Here is a 25,540-nt window from a genome sequence, read left to right on the forward strand (position 1 = left end):
ATGCTAGGACATTTAGGAGTTTCTCTCCAGCATTGGAATTTTTCTTCCACATGGAAGTAGAGACGTTGAACCATTTCCCACTGACAGGAAGGGATGCCTCAGAGTGCTTAAGGCAGCTCAGCAGTTGATCTACCCGCGTTTGAATTTAGACTGTCCCCCTTGCTCGCTCTGTGATCTGGGGTCATCTGTCTGGCCTTGATCTCTCCAGACATAAAAGGAGCAATGAGGTCCTGCTGTACAGCACAGGGAACTATATCCAATCACTTGCGATAGGACATGATGGAAGATAACATGAGAAAAAAAAAGTATATATACGTATAACTGGGTCACATGGCTTTACAGAAGAACTTGACAGAAGATTGTCAATCAACTATAATAAAAAATTTAAAAACAAAACAAATAATAAAATGTATCCAAAAGAAATAGACATAAAATGAGGACATTTACCTTGCTCTTGAGCTCCTCTGTGACGGTCACACACAGCGAGCATGACCTGCCCATGTAACCCCCCTAACCTGTGGGCTCAAGTCCCAACGTTGTGACAAGGCTCGAAGATCTGTAGCTTCCTTCAGGGTCCATCCTCTGTGGGCTTTGCCACCTGCCAATGTGTCATTCATCCAACCAGGTTGGGTTGAGTCATGCCAGGCCCTGCCTCTGTTATAACCCTTGCAGAGTCTGTTACATGTAGGGGGTTGGTTGGTGGGTTTTCTTGAATTCTTTCTTCCCCAAGAGCAGCCCCAGAAGCAGGCAGTTACAGCCTTGTGGTTAAATGCACAGGGTCTGAAGCCCAGCTGTACCAAGTCATAGCTGTGTGACCTTTCCTGTAGCAATAATGTTAACAAAAGCACTTGCTTCATGAGGTTGTTGAGATTAACTGCAATCATGTGCCTATTACCAAACACCTTACGAAATACCAGGCACTGTTCTAAGGCTCTTAATCTTGGAGTTCCCGTTGTAGCTCAGCGGCTTAAGAACCCGACTAGTATCCATGAGGATGCAGGTTCCATCCCTGGCCTTGCCCAGCGGGTTAAGGAACTGGCATTGCTGCAAGCTGTGGCAAAGGTCACAGATGCAGCTCAAATCTGGTGTGGCTGTGGCTGTGGCTATAGCGTAGGCTGGCAGCTGCAGCTCTGATTCAACTCCTAGCCTGGGAACGTCCATATGCCACCGGTGCGGCCAGAAAAAGAAAGAAAAAAAGGCTTCTAATCCTCACGCATGTGGATGAGATAACAGTTTTTTTGTCGAGAGGTTCGTTTGATTTGCCTGAGGCCAGGTAGATGAGTGTCTCCTAAATTGGGGCTCTGAGCCTCGTGGTGTGTGGCAGGTGCACCATTTGTATCTGTAGTTGTGGCTGCTTCCCTGTGAGCTCCATCACGTCGGGGACTGTGGCTTCTCATCGTGGGCCCTGTCACCTTGCACACTGCCCAGCACTGCAGTATTTACAGAGGGTGCTCCATAAATACCACATGGCATCCAGGGGCCCGTGCAGAGGAAAACGGTCTGTAAACTGGAGGGTGTCAGAATTCCGATAACATCACAAAGAATCGCCCCCTCAACACAGCACTGCCTCCTTCAACGCAGAGGCTCAGTCCAGCCATGCATTAGAATCAATGATTCCGGAGTTCCTGTTGTGACACAGTGGAAACGAATCAGACTAGTATCCATGAGGATGTGGATTTGATCCCTTGCCCACTCGTGGATCAGGGATCCGGCATTGCCATGAGCTGTGGTGTAGGTCGCAGACACGGCTTGTATTCAGCGTTGCTGTGACTGTGGTGTAGGCTGGCAGCTGTAGCTCCGATGCAACCCCTAGCCTGGGAACTTTCATATGCCATGGGTGTGGCCCTAAAAAGCGAAAACAAAAGGAAAAAAGAAAAGAATCCATTATTCTTGGGCCTCCCCTCCTCCCAGCAGTCAAGCCCCACCACTTAACCAGGTGGGGCTCAGGTGGCGGTGGCTTCTTTAACGATCCAGGTGATGCACGTGGCCACCCAGGCTGGTTATCACTAATTGAGAACATCCCAGCCGACGTTTCTGCCTAGTCCTCCTGCCTCCTGTTCCAGAACCCCCGATTCTGAATAGAGCACCCCTTCGGAGGAGCACTGTTTTAGATAGAGTCCTGTGAAGAGTCCTCGATTTTGCTGCTGCTGTTGTTGGTTCACCAGGAGGGCACTTCAACCAAGTAGTTCAAAAAGACATGCTAGAATAGATCTTGCAAGAGATGTTTAAAGAGAGGACAGCTGGGAGTTCCTGCTGTGGCACAGTAGGTTAAGAATTGACTGCAGTGGCTTGGGTCACTGCGGAGGCACAGGTTTGCTCCCCAGCCCAGCACAGTGGGTTAAAGAATCTGGCATTGCTGCAGCTGTGGCTTGGATTCGATCCCTGGCCCAAGAACCCTCATTTGCCATGAATGGCGTTATTAAAAGGTGGGGGGGCATAGTTGGCTCCCCGTGTCAGCAGATTTTCACATCTGTGGATTCAACCAACTGCGAGGCAAAATATAATACATGATCTGTGTTTGATTGACACCACAAATGCATAACCACAGATATCTAGGACTGACTAAGGGACTTGAGCATCCGAGGATTTTGGTCCCCACTGGGGGTCCTGGAGCCAACCCCCCTCGGACACTGAGAGATGACTGCAGTCGGTGTATGCAGAAAATGCAGCATCTCCGTTCACTCTCCAGCGTCCCCAGTGGGGAGACTTGGTCCCCCTGCTCTGAGTGTCACCAAAGGCCAGTGCACGTGCATTAGAATGGGTTTTATTTTTGCTTTTGCTCTGCTTTATTTTTCCCTCCACTCTCTGACAAAGAAAGTGAAAGTTCTCAAGATTAAATGCCAAGGGATGTTTCTCTGGCTCTGCTAAAACAGTCCTGAGGGATTGGGCTTGGTGAAGGCTGATGGATGTATGAGTCAACCCGGACACGAGGCTCATTCCAGAGTAACTAGCCTTGCCCCCGGTGAATGCCAGGATGTTCTCGCTGATGACAACTGGCGGGAAGTCGTCCCCCCCACCCAGTCCCAAAAAAGGCAACTTGCGACGGGATGTGCTGAGAGAAAGTGGGGAAGCAGTTAACTCGCATTCATAACAATCCTACGTCAAGAACTGAATTCCATTTTACACACACTGTCTTCTTTCATTGTCACGACACTCCTAGGGTGAGCGGAATTATGGCTGGTTTATAGGAAAAGACAAATTAATCTACTTGGTTCTGATCCCACAGCAGTTCCTGAGCCGTGATTCCAGCCCAGGGCTCTGACTCCAAAGCCCTCCTGTTTCCTGACATTGATCCTGTGTTCTTAAGACCGAGATTTGATGCCCAGGGCTCCAGGTGGCAGCCCGGGAAGTTGACCTTATGCAGAGGAGCTCTTTTTGGGGGTCAGAAAAGTCATGTTTGATTTGAAAATGCAGCAGAGACTGGCAGTGAGGGTCCCACCTCTCTCTCTCTCTGCCTCTTTGTCCAACTAACATGTGTCACATGGGAAGACTTAGGTCTGGAGTAATTTTTTTTTTTTTCCTTTTTTGGCCACCCCAAGGCATATGGAGTTCCCAGGCCAGGCATCAGAGCGGAGCTGCAGTTGTGACCTATGCCACATCTGTAGCAATGCCAGATCCTTAACCCACTGGGCCGGGCTGGGAATCGAACCTGTGTCCTAGTGCTCCAGAGATGCCCCAATCTCACTGTGCCGTAGCAGGAACTTCTGGAGTAATTTAAAAAAAAAATCAAAAGTTACCATACTGATACAGGTGTATGTCTCTCTGTCTGCCTGTCGGTCTGTCTGTCTGTCTATCTCTCTCTCTCTCACACACACACACACACACACACACACATACACACTGTATGACCATGAACATGAACCTACAGAGTCAAGCTTTCCTTTCCTTTCAGCCTGCTGCGAAGAGTTTGGGGGCTGGGCTGGGGTTGTATTGATACGGAGCCTCATGCTGCTTCTGCAGGGGGACGTGGGTGACACAAGGTGGTTGGGAGTCAGCCACATCTCCCAACTTCTCTGCTCTTAGAACCAAGAACTCAGTGGCCAGAAGAGTCAGTACCAAAACGGGGGTCTCTCATCCTGGCCCAGGGCTCTTTCTGCCACACCCTGAAGCGCTGGGAGGAAATTCATCCTGTTTTCAGTATTTTTTTCGCCTTCTCCTTGTAATGCTCCTGCCCTCTCGAATCCTTGACTCCTTTGCTAGGAGCCTTTCAGAGGGACCTCGCAAGGCAGCAGCCCCGAACAAGATCTCTTTTGTGCCTGCGACCTGGGCTGGAATCTGACCCTCGGTCCCACAAGTGGGGGAACGGGGTGGGGGGGATGTGTGTGTGTGAGACAGCTCCCTCCCCCAAGGACACCCTGCCTAGCAACCAGTGACACAGTTGTCACAGGGTCACAGCCCGTGATGATTTCTCTCTCCAGACTGACACGCTATGAAGAATGTAAAGCTTATTGACTCGACTCTGCAGAGGGAAATATAGGCCCTTCAGAGAGGGAGAGGCGAGGGCAAGCTGGAGAGGCGACAGGTCAGGACCCCCATGAGTCAGCGCTAGGCACTAGCACCAGTGCCACCCAGGAGGGGGTCCAGACATCCTCCAAGATGCGCGCACGCGCGGGGGTGTGTGTGTGTGTGTGTGTGAAGAGAGAGAGAGAGAGCTCCCTGCAGGTCTTCCAGTTAAATGTCTCAGATGGCCCTGCCAGACCCCAGATTTGTTGAAACGATTTTGACTCATGGAGACAGGCATGTGACAAGGGCAAAGAGTAAGAGACACACTTTTGTCCTGGTTTGCCTTTATCCCTGCCGGCAGCACCACCCCTCCCCCCGCCCAGAGACAGACAGACAGACAGACAGACAGACACACACACACACACACACACACACACACACACACACACACACACACACACACACACACACACACACCCTTCCTTGGCTCCGCTTAGTAAGGGTGGTTGGAGTTCATAGGCTAGACTCCCCTCTGGAAGGGTCCCAGTCAGCACGTAGTGATCCCAGCTGCTGAGGATGCTCTCTGACATCTCCTGAGATGGACACTTTGGTCTTAGAAGGCACTTGAATCTCATAGAACTTAGAATAAGGAGGGATGAGCTCCCTTAAGTGAAGCCTGAGAAGGCCTGGTCCTGGGAGCAGAACTCAGTTTTTTCCCCTTCTTGGGGCTGCACGTGCGGCATATGGAAGTTCCTGAGCTAGGGGTTACATCGTAGCTGCAACTGCCAGCCTAAGCCACAGCCACAGCAACCTGGGATCCGAGCTGTGTCTGTGACCTACACTGCAGCTTACAGCAACGCAGGATCCTTAACCCACTGAGCGAGGCTTGGGATGGAACCTGTATCCTCATGGATACTGGTTGGGTTTTTAACCCACTGAGCTACAGTGGCAACTCCGGGAACACTGGTTTTGATCAGTATGAAGGCTTCTTTTGCTGAAATCCTTCCTGCACCTCACTACGCATTGACGGATCCATTCATCCAACCATTCATTTAGGGACCCACCCGGGCAGTTATTTAACATTGACCATCTGGGTCAGACTCTATGGAAACAAAGATACAGGCGATGCTATTCCCATGCCCTAGACGCGGTCTGTCTTGAAGAGGAATAGATGCACAGATGCACATGTCACAAGAACTTCCAGGGAGGCTGATGGAGCCCATGAGCGCGAGTCTAGCCATCGCGCTGCTGGGGCCGCCGGGGTGGAAACTGGAGAGAAGGGGTGTGAGATCGAGACAGCTTTCTCCACGCGGGGTCTTGAATTAAAAAGGCTGATGGGGGAGCAGAGACAGAGGAAGGGCCCACAGGAGCCGATCTGTAGGGGACGAGCCTGGCAAGAGGGGAAAGAGCAGGGCCCCCCGACACAGGTGAGAGCAGAGGAACCCCCCGCTTCTCCCTCTCTCCCACCCACCCCTACCTCCGGCGTGGGGTTCTCCTCAGGGCACACTTGCAGACCTGCCCAAAAGTAGATACACATCCAGACCACTGCCTGCCTCCTGGCATCCTGTACCAGCAGCCCAGTCTGATTCACCCCACCCCAGATCCAAGGGCCCTTGGCTCCAATCACCTGCTTTCGCTTTCCCGGTGTGATTTTTTTGGATGCAGTTCCTTCCTCTGGCCTTATCAGTGTGCAGGAGGCTGTTGCGCTTTGCCTGAGTTGGGACCGGCTCCCTGTTTCTTGTGTGGCTTGGCTTCAGTGTCAAGACAGACTGTCAGTGCCAAGCCGCCTAATGGCTGACATTAGCCTGTGTTAAGAACCTAATAAAATAGCGCCTCCAAAATTTCTGGCCAAATTCACTTATGCAAATAAATCTAACGTAAGGCTTCTCCCGGAATATCCCATGGGGTTTCGGAGACAGCTTTAGAATCTGCTCCAAGCTGAGAGGGTGGTGCACAGGGCGCTGGGGGCTAAACTGCAAAACAGTCGATGAGAGCTGCATTTCGGTCTTTCCCAGGGACCGGGTTGAAAGCAGGCGGCGACCGCCCCTTCATGCGTGGAACTATACGATAAATTCCTTCTTGGGTATACTCCCAGAAAAAGGCTGGCCTGTGTGTGCGGACTTAGCCTGCTTCTTGGATCCGCTCACAAAGCCCGTGTAACCTCATCAGCTGCAGGAACGAGTTGATTTCATGTGTTTGAAGCATAGGGTTTTAATTCCTCATTCTGTACTATTTAAGATTGTGTAAGCCTCCTCCAAACCTTCTGGAAGTGGGTGGGGGTAGAGGGGGACTCTAGGCAAATAATAAAATAATATTTTTGATCCCAGGATGAGGGTATCACAAGCGCACGGTTTTTCTTTGGACCCCGCGGCACATCATCTGTTCTCATCCACTTAATTAGCTTGGCGCACGGAAGGGGCCGCGGTGCTTTTTGCCTTGTTGTTCTCTCTCTGACTTCAGCGAAACGGCTCTTCAGGAATAAATCTTTCTCAGGCAAAAGTTGATCTCCCCTCCTTCACCTCCTGGGACACCAGTGCCTGTGCACTTTCTCATCTCTCTCTCTCTCCCACCCCGGCGAGAGTGCTTTTTTAATTATATTGAAAATGACATCATCGGTGGAGCACAGTGTCTCTCGCCAGCAATGTACCTGCCAGCAATTTGCAGGAGCGATGGGGAAAGGGTCCTTAGGGAGGGGACTTGGGGGACTTCCAAATTAAAATGCGGACAAACATCGGAAGGCCAGTGCCTTCTCCCCGATCCATTCCTGGAGCGGGAGAGAGATGTCTTTCTCTTCTGGTCTCGGTACATGTTAACCCCAGAGAAGCAGGAGGCAGGGACAGAGGTGAGAGAGTAATTCACTCTAGTGAAGGAAGGCGAGCATCCCCGAGCGGACCCTGGGAGCAGAGATGGGACACTATTTAGGGCAAGTGGACCCAGATAAGTGCAATTCCAAGGGACGTCTCCGGCTTTCTGTGCTCCTAACTGCCTAATGATGATTTATTCATGGTTCCTGAGACAAAGGGTATGACAGTTCACTCGAAAGAGGATTTCGATTCCAATCAGAGTAGGTCCTTGTCAGAGCGATGAGAGGATAAGTACTTTTGTGGGAATTTAGTTACTGATGGAAGGAGAAGGGGGAGCCTGCCGGTACTCAGCCCCTTTCGTGCACCAAGTACTTTATAAATGATCATGCATTGACCCCTCACAACGACTCATAGATGTTACTATCCCAGTGTTTCACAGTGAAGATAAATGCTCATCAGTTTACACATGGGGTAGAATTGGGTTTCTAAGCCCTGTGGTCTGACTACAAATTCTCTGCCCAGGTTGCATGAAAGGGGCATGTACATTTTATGATCAGTCACAATGTGTGTATATTTATATGGCTCAATTACAGCAGCATTTATATATTTTTTTAATCTCCTTGCAACTCCCTACTCTCCCCACCATCGTACTAGAAGGCAAGCTTTCTGTTTCTGGCATGTTGGTGATGAAACCATATTCTTTGAACACCAGCCACACCCCAGGCAAAGGACCACAGGTGCCTTGGAAAGGTAGCAGCCAGCCTACCTATCCTGGAAGACAGCTCCCCGCCCCCTCTTCCTCTCTGCCGTGTTACCTTCTGATCCCTTTACTAATGAAACTCCTAAGAGCTCCCAGCTACCCCTACAAAATTGGTGATTGGAGTGAGTGAGACTTGCCCAAGACTTCATTGCTTTGTGGACCACACAGAGCCAGCTGGTTTCAAAGCTCTGATTTCCTATCTCTTGGACAATGCCCTTCTCTGCTCTCCCTTGAACATCACATAAAGGGAATAATTCAGTGTGCAGTGTCTTGAAGCCCTCAAGTTTGAACGGGTCTGGGTGCTATTTAACCTACTGGAAAGGTGAGCAGTCAGCCAGTTTGACCCTGGAGAACTCACATCACCTCCCAGCGACTGTCTGGGTGGTGTACATCCACAAAAGTAATTTACTACTCCCTGTAGGACAAGATCGAGTCATAACTAAGTATGCAAGGCAGGCTTCGAGCTAAAGAAAAAAAAGAATGTGGTGGACACCAGGACCGTGGACCCCCTTAACATCCCCTGTATTTGTTTCCAGCACCTCAAAATTGGGTCTGCAGACTTGCCAGCCCAACCTTGGTAGAGGCAGGTTTAGTACTGTGTGTCTTTTTGTATTTTCACCTCATCGAAATAGTTATCACTTCATGAATGCAGAGAGGCTTCTAAGGGGAGCCGCCCCAGACGAGCCGTCCCTGTGACATTGCCCCGAGCAGGCTAGAGTCTGGGAGTTACTGTGTCATCAGCAGGCGCTCCCTAATGAACACCTGCCCGCCCGCCCAGAGTTCCCAAGGGGCACAGCTCCTGAATAAAGCAGGCTTCCCAGCCGGCTGGCAGGAGCACTTTGCATTTCTGGAGGAGTAATAATTACGTACGCCTGTCAAAGCCTTCCCATTGGGCATCCGTCAAATGCCGGGATGAGAAAGACTCAGCTTCCCAGGCTGAGAGCAACCCCAGCTTTGCCCAACGCTGGCACCAGTGTATATCTTAGCCAAACGTGGAAGAGGCTATGTGGAAATAAAAGGACCAGAGCGAAGGAATAAATGAGTATGGTATAAAGGATAATACGTAGGAGTAGTGGAACAGGAGGGGATGAGCAACTGGAAAACCAGAGAGGTTGTTCTCTGGAAGTCGTTATGCTGAGTAAATGGCTGAGTCTGTTGGAAAAAGAGAGAATGGGGAGGGAAGAGACTAAAGGAAGTTGGTGGCAGGGAGAAGTCAGGTAGGAGGAGGAGATGCTCTGAAAGGAGGGGGTAGGAATACAGACACAGCCCATCCTTGCCTGGGTATATACGTGACTTTGCCAAAGTTTGCGTCACAGCATCCTCCATGGGTGCCTGGAGGCATACGATACCGTTGAAACCCTGGGACTCTCTTGCGTCTAGGAACAGTGTAACAGCATATGGTATCTGGTCCCATCCTGCTCCACGTGGCACCACAATCTCTGCCTAGCATTTCTGTGCTTCGCCCAGCCTTGAGAGAGTGTGTAGGTTTCACCCTGACTTTGGTCAGCATTCCTGCCAGGCTGCTGTAACAACCAGTGACCCTCCAGTCTCTCCTGATCTACCCATACACACCTTTAGAAGGCACCTACTGTGTGTCAGGCACGGCAGTGGGGTGCAAGACTGCAGATACCCATCCATCCTGATCCTTGCCCTCCGGATGCACGTCATCCAGCAAAATTCTATTGCGTTTAGAAAAAAGCGGCTTCAAACCCCTCCTGTCCACGCTGTTTGTTACTCGCTGGATCTGTTCCCAGTATTTAAAAATCAAAGCTCTGGAGCCTGTACCAGACTCAAGCCCCTTGCCTGCCCTGTGACCCTGGGGGGGTTGTGACCTTGGCCGCACTGACACTTCTCAGCCCCAGCGTCCTCATCTGTACAGTGTTGCTGGGTTGTTTCTCAGCCCAGAACCGGGATGGGGGAGGTATGCAGAAGATGATGGTGCTGGCAGGGAGAGGGGCAGCAGCAGCGGGGAAGCTGGGGAGGGGCCAGGAAACCTGGACTTGAACGTGGTATGTGCAGTGTCAGCGTTTTGCCTGCCAGGACGCACTCCCCCCAGCCTTGGTCATTGATACCCTTTGTTTTCTTCCCTTCCTGTTTCAGATCGCTGCAGGCTTCTCTGAAACCTTCAGTGGACCAGCAGAGGGCTAGTCAGGCACTTGGGTCCTGGCCCCATGTGTGCTGACCACTGAGGTGACCGCCCTGGTTGGTGGACACGCTTCTCAATCCCTTGAGCCTTAGTTTTCTGCCCTGTCAGTTAAGTGGATTGGGTAACCAGGCTGTCTGGCTTTTTATTTTAATCCAGCATTCTGAGGTGGCTTATACCCACTTTATGGTTGAGTTCATTTGCTGGTTACTAGCTGTGTGCATTTGGCAAATAAGTCCGTTCACTGTGCTTCAGCTCCTCCTGCATCAAATGGGGGAAATGCTGGCATCCACCCCCTGGGTAAGGATTGACTCGGTTCTGCCCTTGGACAAAGGCTGTACCCCTAAACCAGAAACTCTTCGTAGTGGCTGGGTCTGGAACCAGCTTTGCTGAGATGTTTTGCTGCTGGTTCTTCCTGAGCTGGAGGTAAAGTCTCCTGTCCACTAAGGATTTAGGGTTCTGGCAGGATCCACTGAGCTTTATGACACCCCCACCCCCACCTATCCTGGCGCCTCCGAGGCTAGAAGAGCGCCTCAGCCTGCATGAAGGAAGCAGCACATGCGCACACACATAAAATTTGCACACACACACACACACACATACACCCTCCTCTCGCTACGGAACCCAGGGGCTGCTCAGATGGGGCAGGAAGGAAGCCAGCCTCCCCAGCTAATCGGCCAGAGCATCAGGGGGGGTGATATGGCGTCGGGGTGGGGCGGGGTTGGGGGGGAGTGGGGGGGGCACAGCCAGACCTGCATCTGTGTGCACAATGACCTCATGCTTTCTCTCCATCCCTGCCCCCCACCCCAGGATGAGGGAGCAGCCAATGAGCACTTGGCTGCTTATTGCCCAGCCCCAGGGGGAGGGCGGGAGCCAGGCTCCCAGCTGCTCAGGGAAACACAATTACAGGCAGGGCTTCAAAGAAGCCGCAGGCTCCGGCGATTCAGAGCTACTCCTCTTCACCCCCCCCCCCCACCCCTCTATTTAGCTTTTTAGAAAAGTTGGGAAGAAAGGGCGCACTGACCGTGCTTTCTTCCCACCCTCAGCACCGGACTCTCTGCCGTCTCCATGGCTGCAGCCAGTCCTTCGGTGGCCAGGCATCACCCTTTCCTAGGATGGGGCTGGCAGTGCCATCAGGGTGAGCGGGCAGGCATGGCTCACTGTCCCCTGGCAGCCTGGTGGTCACCATGTGCCCTGCAGCCACAAGCGAATTGTCCAGACCAGCCTTGGGGTGGAGGGAGAGGTGGGAGGGTCAGTCTCTCGGCAGTGATTCCCCCCAAAGCACAGATGGGAGCCATTTGATGTTTTAATTTTTTTTAATGCAATTAATTCAGAAGTGGCCATTCCATTGATTTAGAATCTGTGAGCTGCCCCCAAGGGAATGGTGGATGACAAGAGAGGGCTTGAGGGGAGAATTCATAGAATTGAAGACCACGCTGCCAGTGACTGACCCAGGGTCAGCTCAGAGACAAAGGCTTTGCCACCTAGACTTCTGGAGGTGACCTCCTTGCCAAGAAAGTCAATGGCATTATAAAGAGAAAATGCAGATACTAATAAAGGGTTTTCAACTGAGATCCCATTTTACTAGAGTCTCAACCAACCAACAGATTTGGAGTTTGCGGCTATGCAAACTATACGCCAGGCACTCTGTGTGTGTGGGGGGGGGGGGGGGGAGATCAATTCCCTGAGGCTGCTTAACAGATCACCACAAACTTGGGGGCTTAAAATAACAGTAACCCATCTTCTCGCAGTTCTGGAAGGCAGAAGTCAAAATCAGGCTGTCCTGGAGGTTTGAGACGGAAATCCATTCTTTGCCTCTTCTGGCTTCTGGTGGCTGCCAGCCTTCTTTGACATGTGACTTTGTCACTTCAGTCTCTGCCTCTGTTCTCACACCACCCTATCTGTCGTCTGTGTGTCAGTGTCAAAACTCCCTCTGCTTCCCTCCTAGAAGGAGCCATGTGATTGCATTTAGAGTCCACCTGGATAATCCAGAAAAAAGCTCTTCCTCTCAAGAATCATAATCACACTTTTTTTTTTTTGTCTTTTTAGGACCATGCCTGTGGCCTATGGAGGTTCCCAGGCTAGGGGTCTAATCGGAGCTGTAGCCACTGGCCTACGCCACAGCCATAGCAATGCCAGATCCGAGCCTCGTCTGCAACCTACACCACAGCTCACGGCAACACCAGATCCTTAACCCACTGAGCAAGGCCAGGGATCAAACCTGCAACCTCATGGTTCCTAGTCAGATTCGTTAACCACTGAGCCATGACGGAAACTCCACATCTTTTATAATGTGAGGTGAAACCAAAGGTTCCAGCCTTTGGGATGTGGACATTCGTTTTGGGGGAGCAACCCATTTAGCCATCTACAGGGCTACAACAAATCATGTCCCCAGAAATTCACCATGTTCCTAGCAGCATTCTTCACAAAAGCCAGAACATGGAAGCAACCTGTGTCCCTTTATGGATCAATAGATAAAATGTGGCAGATACATATAGTGGAATATTATTCAGTTTTAAAAAGGGAGGGAATTGTGACACAGGGTGAAACGTGAATGAACCATGAGGATGTTACACTCAGTGAAAGAAGCCAGGCACAAAAGAACAAACACTGTAGTTGTACTTAGATGAGGCATCTAGAGTCATCGAGTTCACAGGAATAGAAAGCAGAATAGTGGCTGCTGGGGGCAGGGGGCATGGGGCGTTGTTTAAAGGGTAGAGCGTTTCTATGTTGCAAGAGGTTTTAGAGATCAGTTGCACAAAAATGTGAATATTCCAAACAGTACGGAATTGTATACTGTGGCTAAGATGGTAAAGCCTCTATTGTATGTTTTGCCATACTTTGAAAAATGTTCAGATTGAAATTGAAAAATGTTTTGATTAAAATGCATTTACACAAGCGTGCATACCAAGGGTAAACAAAGTCCATGTGGTCAGCACTATAGGAGTTCAGAGGACTGTTTCGAGGTGGGGTGATCAGGGAGGGCTTCCTGGAAGAAGTGGGCCTCGAGCAAGATAACTTTTAAAGGGGGGGTGGGAGGAGAGAGGATTTTTGTGGATTTGGAAATAGAAATGAGATTGGTCTTTTCTTGAATTCTGACACAAATAGGTTAGACAGAAATGAGTACTTTTGGAGGAATTGGGCCAAAGTAAGATTGGGTAGGTAAATGGAACCTTTGAATTCAAAGAGTGCCCTTAAATCCCAGATGGACATTTCGAACTTGATACCGTTTTGGCGATTATTCTAATAATTCCTGGGTGAGAGATTGAGGGTCTGACATAATGATGATCACATAAGACATTCCCTTTGTGCCAGGTACGTGCTCTAAGCACCTTCTGCAGGTCGGTATTAATTCATTAAATCCTCAGTTCATCAATGCAGCCCTGTGGTGTGGGTGTGGCCATCAGCTCAGTTTTGTAGCCAAGGAAACTAAGGAACAGAGAGGTCACGAAATGTGCCCGAGTGCATAGGAAAGGTGGAATGTTCACTGATAGATTGAAGACATCTGGGGCGGGAGTGGAATCCAGAATGGTTGCAAAGTTATTTTTAGAACGAGTGACTGAACCCTTGAGAAGGTTGGGCAGAATTGGGGGAAGGAAGAAATTGAATCGAATACTAAGTTTAAAATATAAAGAATCAGGGAATTCCTGTCATGGCTTAGTGGTTAATGAGTCCGACTAGGAAGCACGAGGTTGCGGGTTCAATCCCCGGCCTCGCTCAGTGGGTTTGGGATCTGGCGTTGCTGTGAGCTGTGGTGTAGGTCGCAGGTGCAACTCGGATCCCGCGTTGCTGTGGCTGTGGCATAGGCTGAAGCTCCGATTTGACTCCTAGCCTGGGAACCTCCATATACTGAAGGTGTGGCCTTAGAAAAAGACCAAAAAAAAAAAAAAAGAATCAGGATTTCCCATTGTGGCGCAACATGTTAAGAATCCAGCTAGCATCCATGAGGATGCGGATTCGATCCCCACCCTCGCTCAGTTAAGGGTTGGGGATCCAGCATTGCTGCAAGCCGTGGTGTAGGTATGCAGATGCAGTTCAGATCCAGTGTTGCTGTGGCTGTGGTGTAGGCCAGCAGCTGCAGCTGCAGTTTAACCCCAGCCTGGGAACTTCCATAGGCTGTAGGTGCAGCCGTGGGGGTGGGGGGGAGAATAAAGAATTATCTTTAGGACAGGAATCCAGTTCTTTAATCTAGTTCATCATTTTAAAGGTGAGAACCCTGAGGCTCAGAGAAGTTATACCGTTTGTCCAAGAGCTTTTCTCTGGGATGGATCCATGTTACGTGGAAAGGAGAGTATGAGTGATGATAAAAAACAGTCTGGAGAATTGGAGAACAGCCAGGGTACCACTTCGTCATCTGAGTGCTCTCTCCGGACTTTGCCTGGACAGCTCCTGAGGTCCCCTAGAAGGATCATGACACAGGGGTGTTCCCAGAGCACTCTATAGCCACACACCTGCGGGAAGTGTTCTTTTGATTGAAGTGATCCGATCATGTCCCAGTTTGGAACGTTGTGTAGACCGGGCCAATTCCAGAACCCTGGATTTGCTGGTATGTGCTTGTTCCCCCCAGAACAGTCCACAGCCCATGGGAACTCAGATCTTCGAGGAAAAGGCAGACATTTATAAAGAGATTCTCTTTGTCAGACATGGGAGGAATAAAAGCTTAGGAGACATGGAAAAAGAATCTGAGATCAAAAAAGAAAATGAGAGAAGCCAGGGAGTGAACACATTACAGGCCGAGACAGTCTTAAATGTCATGACCTCGGAGGGTCGGGATGATGCCAGTGACCCAGAACAGGCTGTTTCGAACCCAAGATGTGCTGGCCTTGCTCACATGGGCATTGAGGTCCTGGCCAGGCTTGTCCTGTAGAGCTTGAGTGGGCTACGGGCTGCGTTACTGGCCTCACGGGCCGACCCTGCAAAACCCCACAAATGTTTACAGCAAAGTAATTGGCAGATTATAATCAGCAGATTCTGTAAACATCCCTTCAAAGTACATATTACCATAAAGCTTTCTGCTTACCCAGCAACATTCACCCAAAGAGTATAAGAACCACTCGGAACGATGCAGTTCATTAATCACCATGGCATCGAGGTGGAGTATTGTCTTAGTTTGCACAATCAGGAAATCCCAGACTGTTGCCTCCTGTGGTTTTAAACACCCCAAGTAGGGAATTAAAGATCCATTGCCTGAATCAATCAGGACAGGCCAGGTTATGCTGTGATGACAAATAACCCTTAATGTCAAGGTGACTTAACAGCGAAGTTTATTTCTCACTCATGCTGCACGTCCATCAGGGGAGGTGGGAGAGCTCACTGGCACTGATGGAGCAGCTCCCTGCTGGGGTGTGGCTGGTCACCATGACAGTAGAAGAAAGAGTGTGCCCTTTAAAGGGACTTAAGATTCGAGTGTTCTGGGGTTCCCGTGGTGGCGCAGTGGAAACCAGTCCGACTAGGAACCATGAGGTTGTGGGGTCAATCCCTGGCCTCGTTCAGTGGATTACGGATCTGGCGTGGCCGTGAGCTGCGGTGTAGGTCACAGACACGGCAGCCAGCAGCAATAGCTCTGATTGGATTCCTAGCCTGGGAACCTCCATATGCTGCAGGTGCAGCCCTAAAAAAAAAAAAAAAAAAAAAAAAAAAAGCGATTGGAGTTCTTTCCTCAAGGCACCTTCTGGCGTCTGTTATCTCTCCCTTCGATGCCTTTATTTCCCTGTGTGTAAATTGTGGGTAATACAGACTTTTCCTTATTGAGGGCGGTGTATAGGATCTATAATTACTGTTGTATGAAGTAATGGGACTAACCTTTTTAAAAATTTTTTAACCAAAGGTATGCTTCCACATGGGCTCTGTCCTTGAAACAGTCAGTTTGAGATGATAAAGTTTATTCGAAGGTTGCTGCTATTGTTCAGAGCATTTTAGTTGCCTTCAGTGTATAAATAACCAAGAGAAAATTTTTTTTACTGTAGAAATTTCAGTATAAAAATGATTGTGGTACCAGGCTTAAGCATAGGGGCATGTTACCATGAAGAGGCCAAATGTCAGTGTCAGTGAGGCTCTGGCAGAGGTGAGGTGGCATCCATTCTTGTGAATGCTTCAGTGTTTCAAGTCAGTTCCCTGGCTCCGCAGCTCAGAAACCTCAAGGGAAGACTCATATTAACCAGCTTCAAAGTATCTGATGTATAAGTCAGTACCAATGTACAAAATGTCACATGTTTCAAGGGAACGATATAACCCTCACCCAGACAGGACCCTCAGGGCTCATGATCCTTGACCTCTCTCCCAGGACGTAGAGTTAGCAGAGGTGGCATGGCAGAAGGGTTGTCCATGGGGCCTCTTAAGCTGGTCTGACTTCATTTGGAATCCTGGCTTTGCTGGGGGAGAGCCTGCCTGACTGTTGCATATGTCAGCATCATCATTGGCAGAGGAATGTCAGTCTTTTCTTTTAAATGATAAAACAATCATATAGGAGACCACTTGGCACAATAGGTAGGACAAGGCAGTACCTAAGTAAGTTCTTTGGAAGGCATGAGATGAGAAGAAGAGTTGACTAGGTGATGGGAGGGTTCATGTGACTGGCTAAGGTGGCCCCATGCCTACATTTTCTGCCATAGTAAAGGCCTTTTGGGGACTCAGATATTCAAGGGCTCTTGACTAAGACTGCATTTGCTTCCCTAGCTCATTTCCATTTTCTAGACTCCCCTCTGTCCCCACCTTGCACAATACCCACCCAGTCCATTCTGTGGAACGATTACTCTACGTAGTCATGTTATAAACTGTCATTCCAGCCCTAAGAGTCATTCTTTTCTCTTCCCGAGTGAATGTATGTATCTCTGGTTAATGCCATTGGGATGTTGGCCTTGACATTTAACTCTCAAAGACAATGAAATCTTACCTCTGTCGTTTCCGAGTTTGGGCTGGAAACCTCACCGTAACCCCTAAGAACCCAGAAAGGATGACTTTGTAGTCACACGTCATTGTATAAAACCAGTCTGATCCAGGATGCTCCCCACCTCCCCCCCCCCCCAAATCACTATTCATCTGACTTGACTTTACATGATGTCTGCCAGTTGAAGAAAAAAAATCAAATCCATTTTGAGTACAAGAAGACTTCGCACCAGCGAGGATGCTTTTACAAATGTGACAAACCCTTCAAAGGCAAACCACAAAAATTATCAGAATGTTGAAAGAAATAATAGGCATGATAGAAATGCTGTGAGCGCTAGGAAAGGGATGGCAAATATTTGGACAGACAAGTTATAGTACATTGCAGTCTGAAAATCAGCCATGCTACCCTACATTTGTTCCCAACCTCTGCATGAAATGCTTTGCATCTGAGCAGCCAGATACCTCATGGGGATAGAGGTGATGCTGGCAACCCAGCCAGCAGCATCCTATCACAAACACAGCCTGAAGCTTCAAGAGCCACCCCCTTCACCTTGGATCCTCCTTTATCATTCACTAGTGATGCTCAGAGGTACCACATTTACCCTCCTGCCTCCCCCTACGGTAGATTTCTACTCTTTATGAAGGAGGGTTTTACATAAAGTCCTGAATACCCTGACAATTACGGAGACTGCGTTTTCACTTTTTCGCATTATAGGGTGAACAGAATTATAGAGCATTAGACGGCATTGATTTTTCAAGGCGGATTCTTCTGTCGCTTTATGTCTTCTCGGGGGAGGAATCTCTGCCCTGGCTTCCAGCCGACTCCCATCACGTCTAGCTCTCTTCGTTTGGCCCTGGGGACAAACTACCAGGAAACATGGCGAAAGGGCTTCATCCATCGATGGCCGTGTCCTCGTTGTCTACTTCTTTGGGGTTTTATAGAAATCATTTATACAGATGTTCTTGAGCTTTGAGACATTCCCTTCCAAAAAATTAGGTAAACCTGTGATTGCCTGTTTTAGGAAAAGTAATCCCCCACCATTTACCCTTTTTCTGTTTTGTTCTCCCGCCAGCCCAAGCTTTTGGCCAAGGAGCTGCTTGACCTCGTGGCATCGCACTTCAATCTGAAAGAGAAGGAGTACTTCGGAATAGCCTTCACAGATGAGACGTAAGTGGCCCTCGGGTGCGCAAAACCTGAAATCGCACTGTCTGTTGTGAAGGCCACTTGGGTCTTGTGGTTTGGGGTCACTCCAAGTTCATCATATGACATTCAAAGGCCTGGAGTGGCCTTTGTGATCATGCCTGGAACAGCCAAAGCATATAATTAGGGCAATACTAATATTATGAAATTATTAGGTAGACCAGGTCTCATAATCAAGCCAGTTCGCGTTCAGACCCAAAATGTTTATTTATTTTTTTAAGTGCCTTGGTATGGGGTTTGTTTTCTATTAGAGTTAAGTGAAAACTTCTGGGAATGAAACAGTTGTCTCCAGTGTTGGAGGAACAACAACAGGAAGTGAATGCAATGATAAATTCAAAATGAAAAATATCTGTGCAGTTTCTCTGTCAACGCCAGAATTGAATATCACAGTCAAAAATTCAGATCACTCATCCAATGAAAAGTACATTTGCTTTCAGTGATCTTTCAGCTTGGCTCTAAAAAGTGGCGTTCTGTGACACAAGGAAGGAATATCTTGTTTGTTTTTTAGGGCTGCACCTGCTGCATATGAAGTTTCCCAGGCTAGGGGTCTAATCAGAGCTACAGCCATAGCTGGCCACAGCCACATCAACACAGCATCCAAGCTGCGTCTGTGACCTACACCCCAGCTCATGGCAACGCTGGAACCTTAACCCACTGAGGAAGGCCAGGGATCAAACCCGCAACCTCATGGTTCCTAGTTAGATTCGTTTCCACTGCACCACGATGGGAATTCCAAGGAAGGCATATCTTACTGAAATTTCAGTTTCCTCCTTAATATACTGTTAGCAAGAGTGGACAGTGAACACCTGCACAGCTTCCTAAATAAAAATTAGCTGTTCTAGGAGTTCTCTGGTGGCTTACTGGGTTAAGGATCCAGCATCGTCACTGCCATGGCTCAGGTTGCTGCTGTGGCACAGGTTCAATCCCTAGCCCTGGGAATTTCCTTTTTTCTTTCCTCTGTGGATATACGTACATACATGCGCACGCACTCCTTCAAGCCTTCAGAGTTACAGAGATGATTTCCTCTAATCCCCATAGATCAGGGTTAGGGGAGCAGCCAGACAGCGCGGCAGAGGGAGGCCATGCTCCATCGATCAGATGGTACCATCGAGGCAGGAAGGGCTCAGGGGCAAGGACAGAAGGCAGCCCCGCCAGTCAGTAGGGGAGATGGCCCGGTGTGTTTGCCTGAGGAGCTGCAGATGGGCAGGGTGGCCATAGGGTGGGCAGGGCGGCTGTAAGGTTTATTATTCCAAATCAGGCCCCTTGAGTGAAAGGGAGTGCAAATCAGGATGATCTTGGGCAAATTGGACAACTGCTCACCCTCTAAATTAGCGACCTTTCAGGCGGTGGTGTGATCACGGAGCAGCATCGCGCAGAGTCACTCTTGCCTCCAGAAAACTGGGGGGACAGGCTGGCCCGGGGCCCGAGAGCCTTCGGGACTGAGCCAGAAGGAAGGCAGGAGCGGTTGCTTCTGGTCTAGAAGGATCTCTGTGCCCGCCGGTGGGGCCGAGTCAGCAGGGCTATGAACTGGGGGGCTGTGGGGGGAAGGAGCCAGCAGAGAAATTTTTAAAAATGCTTTATGACAAATATACATTAAAAATAACTACTTTGATAAAAGCACGTGTTTTCCACCCTTTCTCCTGAGAATCGCTTTAAACCCCCTGATGGCCACATATACATGTTTTGCTAATTAGAAGGAAACCGCAGTTTCAATTAGTCATATCCCGTTGTTCCCATCTCCCACATACGTTGATTCTTCTGAAATCGCCAGTGAAAACTTGAGACGAGTCCCAGTTAGAATTCCCTTTTGAATGAACAAGAGTCAGAGGAGTTCCCATTGTGGCTCAGCGATACTGAACCCAACTAGTATCCATAAGGATGTGGGTTCGATCCCTGGCCTCGCTCAGTGGGTTAAGGATCCTGGGTTATTGTGGCCGTGGAGTAGGCTGGCAGCCGCTGCTCCAATAGAGGAGAGAATAAGCATGTTGTCCTGGACCAAGGAGACGAAGAGCATCTGATGCTGCGGGTTGCAGATCGCGGCACTGGTGGCAACAGCCAGGAGGAGGGGAGATGGTCAGGGAGAAGGGTCACTCTTTTTCCCAGGAGAGACACCAGCAGGAAAACCACCAGCACCGTCCACCTGTCCCATTAAATGGAGCCTGCCTGCTCGGGGTCTTGGCACTTCTGGCTCCCTGGGCTGGCCGGGAATGTGTGTGTGTGTGTCTGTGTGTGGCCAGGCTGGAGGTCTCCCTAGACTGGTGGAACTGGCAGCTGCAGAGCCCTGTGGGGGACACGGTGGAGGAGCAGATGAACCATCATCTGGCACAGTCCAGAGGAAAAGAGGCCACCGCCATCCTCTTCCCCCAAGTCCAGGTGGGAGGCTTCTCCCGGCGACTGTAGGGGTGGCAGGCAGCCAGCCGAGATCAGTGCAGACGACCTGGCAGCTGGCAGACGGTTCCTGGGAAGGAGGTGGCAGATGGGCCTGACTCACCGGGAAGCGGTGAGTGTCGGGGGCCCCAAGGAAATCAGGAGCCAGGCCTCCAAGGGACCAGGATGAGAGGCAGAACAAAGGGGACTCAGGGTTTGGTCGGTGGTAGGCTGACAACACCTGGGGCCACAGGCATTGGCTGGTAGCCTCTTGAGTCATCTGAACTTTTCTCCTTTTCCTAGTGAGAAAGGGATGAATGGAAATTGTCACCACAAAACGGTGCCTGTAGGGGAGGCATGGTCAAGGGTGGTGGGGATTATATGTCAATAACCACTAGCCTTCACACTGGGCACCACTAGCCACTAACCCAGGACCATTTAATAGCTCTGTTTTTAGGAGTTCCCATCGTGGCTCTGTGGAAACGAATCCAACCACGAACCATGAGGTTGCAGGTTCGATCCCAGGTCTCGCTTAGTGGGTTAAGGATCTGGCGTTGCCATGAGCTGTGGTGTAGGTTGCAGACAAGCCTCGGATCTGGTGTTGCTGTGGCTGTGGTGTAGGCCAGCAGGTGTAGCTTCGATTGGACCCCTTGCTTGGGAAGCCCCATTGCCGTGGGTGTGGCCCTAAAAAGCAAAAAAATTTTAAAAACTAGTTTTATTTAAAAAAAAATAATAGCTGTATTTTCAGATTATGTATGTGTATTGTGTCATGGTGTGTGTGTGTGTGTGTGTCTGTGATTTCTTCAGGGGCTAAGCAGCATATTTTATAATAAAATGCAGCAGAACTTTCATCCTTTATTGCAATCCACAGTATGCCCCATGCATTTGCCTTTTTCCTAATGCAAGTCAAACAGGAGTAACTTAGAAAATGCTATAAGCTGTAAAATACTGCACCAGTATTAGACATGACCAGCGCTGTCCTCCCTAGCAGTAGAGTATCTGACTCTCAGGCCGTATTGTGGTCAGTGAGTCTTTCAATATGAACTGCTGTTGATAATATTTTGTAGGATCTGGGTGGCCTAATATAGAGAAAAGAAATATAGAGCCACGTGTAGACAGAACATCGGAAATTCTCTAAGCTGCTGTCACCCCTAAGTTGTATTTGTGGGTAGTGTCTGAGGCCACGGGGTAAGCCTCTGTGTCCAGGGATATTTCCTATTGTTAATTAACAATTGGGCAGGATTAAAAGCAGCTCCCGCTTTTTCTTTTTTTAATTTTTAAAACTTTTTATTTTGAAATAATTAGATTCACGGAAAAGTTGCAGAGATAGCGAAGAGTCTCATATACCCCTCACCCACTTCCCCTAATGTTAATATCCTACACACCAAGTGATAATTATCCGTACTAAGAAATCGACAGCGGTGCTATATTAGTAACTGAGCTGCAGAGTTGCTTCAAATTTCATCAGGCTTCCCATGAATGTCTTTTTCTGTTCCTGGATTCAAGTGCAGTGAGCCTCTTTTTTTTTTTTTAGGGCCTCACTTACAGCATATGGACGTTCCCAGGTTAGGGTCAAATTGGAGCTGCCGCTGCCAGTGTCCACCACAGCCACAGCATCGCAGGATCCAAGCCGAGTCACTTACCTACACGCAGCTCATGGCAATGCTGGATCCTCACCTCACTGAGCAAGGGCAGGAATTAAATCTGCGTCTTCCTGGATACTAGTCGGGTTCGTAACCACTGAGCCACAGTGGGAACTCCACCTCTTACGTTTTTAATAATTCTGCGTGAATCAAAAGAGATAGGAGTTCTCTGGTGGCCTAGTGATTAAGGTTCCAGCATTGTCACTGCTGTGGCGCAGGTTCGATCCCTGGCTCAGGAGCTTCCATGTGCAGGTATAGCCAAAAATTAAAAAAGAGAAATATACAGGCAGACCTTGTTTTATTACACTTTCCTGTATCATACTTCACACATGCTGTGTTTTTTACCAGTGGAAGATCGGTGGCAGCTCTGCATTGAGCAAGTCTGTTGGCACCATTTTTCCAGCGCCTTTTGCTCATTCCATGTCTCTGTGTCATGTTTTGGTAATTCTCACAATATTTCAGACTTTTTCGTTATTACTGTATTTTCTTTGATCAGTGATCACTGATGTTACTGTTGCAAAAGAAAGCTGAAGGCTCAGATGATAATTAGTATGTTTTAGCAATAAAGTATATTCAATTAACATGTGCTTTTTTGGGGAGCCACACCCACGGCATATGGAGGTTCCCAGGCTAGGGCTTGAATCGGAGCTGTAGCCCCCGGCCTGCACCACAGCCACAGCAATGCAGGATCCGAGCCACATCTGCAACCTACACCACAGCTCATGGCAACACTGGATCCTTAACCCACTGAGCAAGGCCAGGGATCTTCACAGAGACATCCAGTCCTTAACCCTCTGAGCTACCATGGGAACTCCGAGCCTCTTATAAATTTGACCTTAATATAATTATTAATGTTTTGCTACAGATGTGGTTATCAACCTTGGCTCCATGTTGGAGTCACTCAGGACACTTTATAAAATGCCAGTGCCTGGGCCCTAACCCCACAAAGTCTGATTTAATTAAATCTCATGTCATACATTTTAAGGATTGTTTGTTGAATACACTGTAAATAAATATCCCATGGGGCATTCCCATCATGGCTTAGTGGTTAATAAACCCGACTAGTGTGTTAGGATGTGGGTTTGATCCCTGGCCTCACTCAGTGGGTAAGGATCTGGCATTGCCACGAGCTGTGGGGTGGGTCACAGGTGAGACTCAGATCTGGTGTTGCTGTGACTGTGGTATAGGCCGGCAGCTGTAGCTCTGATTTGACCCCTAGCCTGGGAACCTCCATATGCCGCAGGTGTGGCCCTAAAAAGACAAAAAATAATAATAAAACAAATATAAATAAAAGGGATGAAAACCTTAAGTATTTAGGAAGCCGAGGCATAATGATAAGAAACTTGGTTAGCCATTATTGCATATTTTAAAAGCCGAGTACAGTGAGACTGCACGTGCCAGTTAAAAAAAATGAGTCTTTCTTAACCTCTTTAATCACAGGCCCTTGCAAAATTTAAGTTATATTCCCCCACCCCCACAAATATTTACACACAAAGTAATTAATGCTTCAGTTTTAAAGGGTTCACAGACACTTTGAAGCCAGAATCTAAGTTTAAGAACCAATTAAGGATTTTTTAAAACAGCATGCGATATCCTAATTAATTGAGTCATTGATGGATACTTTAAAGGAAGTGCGAATTATCCAGATAATTAAGGTCCAAAATGCCCCCTCACACTAGAAATGCATTAGTAGACCCATTGTCAGGACAGTGGGAGAGAATTACCTGTTTCTGCAGTATCCTTGAGTCCTGTGTCCCTTGGTCCCAGGACTGGCATTGGCTAAGTTATTTTTCCCCCTTTTTGGCCACCCCTCAGCATATAGAGCTCCCGGGCCAGGGATCAGATCCAAGCTGCAGGTGCAACCTAAGCCACAGCTGCAGCAACACCAGATCCTTAACCCAACATCCCAGGCTGGGGATCGAACCTGAGTCCCAGGGTTCCCAAGACACTGCCAATCCTATTGCACCACAGCAGGAACTCCTGGAAAGGATGCAGTCGATGAGCATCCTGGTTGCAAGTTTATGTACAATTTAAAAAATCAAGTAGAAAAGCCATATTCCAGTTGCAAAAGAAACCACCACAAGATGCAGCTCTGGGAATCTAACTTATTTAGAAAGAGGTTTGGGATTTCCAGTCATTAAGGGCTCCGTCCTGTGAGACTGAGGAGAGGATCAATGGCTACCACCTCGGCGCCTGGGTCATCAGAGCTGCTTCTGGGAACAGGGCATTCAGCGTTCGGGACCGTCTCGGAGACGGCTGGCATGGACCGCAGACATCCCGGCAAACAACAGTCCCTTCTGTTCAGTAAACAGAAAAGGGCTTCAGCAGAACATTCCCTGTGTGCAGCTAAGATAAGCAGAAAAGAAGGAGGCAACCAGAGGGGGCCTTAGGGACCCCGACTTTCTCCTGACCTCTTCCTTCCCAGAGCAGGTGGTCCTGGGGACTGGGATCCTGGACCCGGTGAGCAGAGTGAATTCTCACTGAGTATGGACATGGTTTAGGTAAGGCCAGAGCAGTGCCTACACATGAAGGGCAGTCGTGGAACCTATAGCAATATTGATCTGTAGGGCTTATCTGAAGCCAAGGGATTCTGTTTCTTGGCAAATGTTTATTTAGCATCCACTCTTGCGCCTGGAGATACAGAAGTACCTGACCTTTGAAGCCTTGGAGAGCGCGTATTTTTAGTCTAGACGGTAAAGATTAAGATACAGCATAGGAATTCCCTAGCTCAGCGGGTTAAGAACCTGACATAGTGACTGTGAGGATTCGGATTCGATCCCTGGCCTCACTCAGCAGGTTAAGGATCTGACATTGCTGCAAGCTGCGGTGTAGGTCGCAGGTGCAGCTCCAATTCGACCCCTAGCCTGGGAACATCCGTATGCTGCAGGTGCGGCCGAAAAAGAAAAAGATACAGTGTAAACGGTGCTAGAAAAGAAAATTTGGAATAGCCTTGAGAGGACATAGTGGAACAGACAGTTCTTTCATGTAATAAAACATTAAAAGCATACATTCAAATGGACAAAATAGCATGACTGATTTATCCTGGCTGTTTTGTCTTAGTCTTTATCTGAGTGTGTGTGTGTGTGTGTGTGTGTGTGTGTGTGTGTGTGTGTCTATCTTGCAGGCTCTCTCTCTCACTCACACACCACATACTTGAAAGGCACGATTTGAGGGATTCTAGCTAAATCAGTATCCCTGAGCTGTCCTTGATGAGTGCAGGTACTTTTGATTCAAAGACAATGAATAGTGGGAGTTCCTGCTATGTCACTGTGGGTTAAGAACCTGGGCGTCGCC

General features: G+C 48.9%; 1 protein-coding gene and 1 long non-coding RNA gene across 26 annotated transcripts in view; both read left to right on the forward strand.

Annotated features, from left to right (window-relative positions):
* FRMD4A (FERM domain containing 4A) overlaps positions 1-25,540 on the forward strand; it is a 665,655-nt gene that overhangs the window by 475,210 nt on the left and 164,905 nt on the right. For all 25 annotated transcript variants that reach the window (XR_014817943.1, XR_014817941.1, XM_084980227.1 and 22 more), the window contains one exon: positions 18,109-18,203. Coding sequence is in view for 23 of the 25 variants with exons in the window: in XM_084980227.1 (XP_084836353.1) it covers positions 18,109-18,203 (95 nt within the window). In the remaining 2 variants the exon portion in view is untranslated. The remainder of the gene's footprint in view (positions 1-18,108; positions 18,204-25,540) is intronic.
* On the forward strand, positions 7,107-14,851 carry LOC146399521 (uncharacterized). The gene is made up of 2 exons (XR_014817989.1): positions 7,107-12,209; positions 13,982-14,851. It is a non-coding gene; the product is annotated as an uncharacterized LOC146399521 (long non-coding RNA).

This window comes from Sus scrofa, chromosome 10 (assembly GCF_054392235.1).
Source record: "Sus scrofa isolate SSC_HxYL_T2T_F1_AM1 chromosome 10, Sscrofa_HxYL_maternal_Yorkshire_Landrace_v2.0, whole genome shotgun sequence".
Classification (NCBI taxonomy): Eukaryota; Metazoa; Chordata; class Mammalia; order Artiodactyla; family Suidae; genus Sus; species Sus scrofa.